The sequence below is a fragment of the Phodopus roborovskii genome, unplaced genomic scaffold (assembly GCF_943737965.1).
Source record: "Phodopus roborovskii unplaced genomic scaffold, PHOROB, whole genome shotgun sequence".
NCBI classification, from domain to species: Eukaryota; Metazoa; Chordata; class Mammalia; order Rodentia; family Cricetidae; genus Phodopus; species Phodopus roborovskii.
In genome coordinates this window covers 50,965,225-50,968,782 of record NW_026126480.1, presented here as the reverse complement: position 1 = coordinate 50,968,782, position 3,558 = coordinate 50,965,225, and the positions used below count along the sequence as shown (strand labels likewise).

The window sequence follows — 3,558 nt, the reverse complement described above, 5'->3', positions numbered from 1 at the left end:
TCTCCATCTCCTTCCCACCCACAGGGCATGCAATCAGTTCTTCCTGCCACCCACCCTGAGATACCCCCACCTATAACTGGCCAGTGAGCCCAAACACATCCCACACACAGGGTTCCAGTGGGAGAGGGACACTGGCCAGGCCTGGCTAAGCCTTGCCTTGCCTATCACCTCTAAGTTGTTACTGTTGTTACAATTCTCCTGGTATGGCTATAGCTTTCCTTCTCAGTCCTCCCCCCCCCTGCCCTTCCTCTCCCTACCACCTCATTTGCCATGTGCTCTCTCCTCTTCCCTCCTTTCCAGGCTTTCCCTGGGGTCTGCAGGGCTGTGTCCTCCCTAGCCCTGTCCCCAGCTGGCTCTGGGGACCCTTCAGGTACAGAGGTGAGGAAGGCAGCCCAGAAAAGGAGAGGAGGGAGGTTGCATAGCCATAGTGTGAGAACCTCAAGGCTGGAGAAAATTACCTGCTCCTTCAGACCCAGAGCCTCCTTGCGGTCCTGGAGGGAGCTCAGTGCATGGCTGTGTGGAACTGAGTAGTTAAGAGGGTCTTACGTCGGGTGTCTCACCTCTAAATGTACCCCTTTGACCATGGCAACCTGTCCAGGCTTCCTATGTGTGGAAACACTGGCTCACCCTATCAGTATGAGCAGGGAGCCCCTGAGCCTTGCACAGGGTTTTCCCCTGTGGAGTATGGGCTCAGGGGCCAGCAGCTGGTTTCCATGAGATGATGGTATTTGAGAGAATCCAGCTTCACCACCTAGACTCCACTCACCCTGCACCATCCCCCATACTCCTTTCCATTGCCCCTCAAGCATCCCAATGCCTTAGGAGCTAGGATGGAAATGGAGCCCTTAATCTCCACCCAGGGATTGGTACCCCTTCCCTAAAGGAGACCAGAGGGCTAGACACACCAAGGCAGGAAAAAGATTCCAGCCAGTCTCTGGGGAGAGGCAAGGCCCTGCCTTATCCAAAACACAAGGAAAAGCTGGAGATAGTGACTGGGACAGATGACCACAGGTGGGAGGGTGGGACAGATGATCTGGGATAAGACAGGAAACCGCAGGTGATGGAAGAGGCAGGGAATCATGCTGGTAGGATGTGGGTGTTTTGCTGAGCTCTGGAGCTTAGCTGCCTCAGTGTCACAGCCCCAGCTATGCTGGGTCAGGGTTGTGCTGCCTCTCCGGCCCCATCCTCCAGCATGCAGTGAGCCACTGTCCCAGGCAAGGAAGGCAGGTAAGGACCCTGCCTAGCATCACCTTCAAACAGGTACCTCTTCCCCCTCAGGGAAGGAGAGAAACAAGTGAATGGCATGTGAAAAGGAGGGGCCTCCCTAGTCCCTAAAGGGCTGGAGTACTGTCACAGGCTGTAGGCACATGGCTAAGGAGAGGAATGGTTGTTGGGTCTACCTTGCCCACAAATTATGGCTAGAGGGTCCAGAGCCCATTGGCAACACCCGCATGGAATGCTTCAGAAAGGACTAGAAAACTAAAGTGCTTTCTATGCCGATGACAAACACAAGGGGACCTACAGGTCCTCAGAGAAATCTTCCATCCCCTTCTCTCCCTACAAAGGGAGCCATTAGGTCTGGGCTTCTCTTCCTCTCCATGTGTTCCAGACCATCCAGCCCCTCCAGGGAAAGTACAGAGGAAACAGGCTCCTGGGACAGAGCTCTTGATTGACAGAAACATTTCCACCTCGTGCCTCAGACAGAGAAGGAGGGTTAGGTTGGGTGATGAGACAGAAATTGGACATGGGCACCTCCTTCAGTGGGTGTCACCATTCCTGTCATCTACTATTCCCTGCCTACCTGAGTCCTCAGGAGTGGGCAGGGCCAGGCCTGAGCTGGTGTCCTTATGGTTGCAGGGGTGTCCGGAGAGAGAAAACGCAACACATACTTCTGCAGCCTCCGCTGCACCCCACAATGTCACTGACAGTGCACACACAGTCTGCCAGAGTCCAGGAAGACATGGCGTTCAACCTGACCATCCTGTCCCTCACCGAGCTCATAAGTCTGGGTGGGCTGCTGGGCAATGGGGTGGCCCTCTGGCTGCTCAACCAGAATGTGTACCGGAACCCCTTCTCCATCTATCTCTTGGATGTGGCCTGTGCTGACCTCATCTTCCTCTGCTGCCACATGGTGGCCATCATCCCTGAGCTGCTGCCGGACCAGGTGAACTTCCCGGAGTTTGTACACATCAGCCTGCTCATGCTTCGGTTCTTCTGCTACATTGTGGGCCTGAGTCTCCTGGCGGCCATCAGCACGGAGCAGTGCCTGGCCACTCTATTCCCCGCCTGGTACCTGTGCCGCCGCCCACGATACCTGACCACCTGTGTGTGCGCACTCATCTGGGTGCTCTGCTTGCTATTGGACCTGCTGCTGAGCGGCACCTGCACCCAGTTCTTTGGAGCACTCAGCTACCACCTGTGTGGGATGCTGTGGCTGGTGGTGGCCGTTCTCCTGGCTGCCTTGTGCTGCACCATGTGTGTAACCAGCCTGCTCCTGTTGCTGCGGGTGGAGCGTGGTCCAGAGAGGCACCAGCCCCGGGGTTTCCCCACCCTGGTCTTACTGGCTGTCCTCCTCTTCCTTTTCTGCGGCCTGCCCTTTGGCATTTTCTGGCTGTCCAAGAACCTGTCCTGGCATACCCCTCTCTACTTCTACCACTTCAGTTTCTTCATGGCCAGTGTGCACAGTTCAGCCAAGCCTGCTATCTACTTTTTCTTAGGCAGCACACCTGGCCAGAGGCTGCAGGAACCCCTCCGGCTGGTGCTCCGTCGGGCACTGGGGGATGAGGCTGAGCTGGGGGCCGTGAGAGAGGCTTCCCAAGGGGGGCTTGTGGACATGACCGTCTAAGGCCAGTGGGTCACAACAGCAGCTCCAGCCCATGGGGGCTAGGGGAACTGGTAAGAGCTGGGATCAGAGCTTTGGCAGTAAGACCCTGGAGGGACACCTTTGCTGATGACCCAGTGTGTCCCCTGGGAGGGTGCTGGGAAAGGGCAGACAGAGAGTGATGTTTCTGCAGAGGGCCTGAGATTGTGCGTATTAGGCAGAGCTCCAGGACCTGGTGACAGCTATTTCCCCAGCCACCCTTCCCCCATGGCTACAGCAAGGAGAGGGGCGGACATGAGACAAGTGGCAGGCAACTGTCCCCCCCCCCCCCATCAGCACCCTCCTAGCTATAGAGTGGGGTGACTTTCCCAGTGCTCCATGCTCCTCCCTGGAATGAATGACTTGAAAAATTGGATGCTTGGTTAGCTATGGGGGAATAAGTGGATTGGGATTCCTCAGAGGTTGAACTATAGCAGACCCCATACCACAGCCAGAGAGCAAAGCCTGCTTGGCCTCTGTCTGGGACCAAGAGCAGAGCTGGCACAGCAACCTGTCAAGCTGTGGCAGGGGGGGTTTAAAACCAAGTCCTGCATAGGCTACACCTGTAACTCTAGTCTCAGGGGATCTGTCTCCCTCTTTTGGCTTCTGCAGTCAAAACATGCATGTGATACACACACACACACACTCATGCACGCATGCACGCACATGCATGCACACTGAAAACAGTGTCAAGGTCA

At 56.0% G+C, this 3,558-nt stretch overlaps 1 protein-coding gene across 1 annotated transcript; it reads left to right on the top strand.

Moving 5' to 3' along the window:
• Nucleotides 1–1,909: 1,909 nt before the first annotated feature.
• On the top strand, nt 1,910–2,907 carry Mrgpre (MAS related GPR family member E). The gene has a single exon (XM_051192085.1). It carries the CDS (start codon nt 1,916–1,918, stop codon nt 2,843–2,845), a length of 930 nt encoding a protein of 309 aa, XP_051048042.1. The 5' UTR covers nt 1,910–1,915; the 3' UTR covers nt 2,846–2,907.
• Nucleotides 2,908–3,558: the final 651 nt, after the last annotated feature.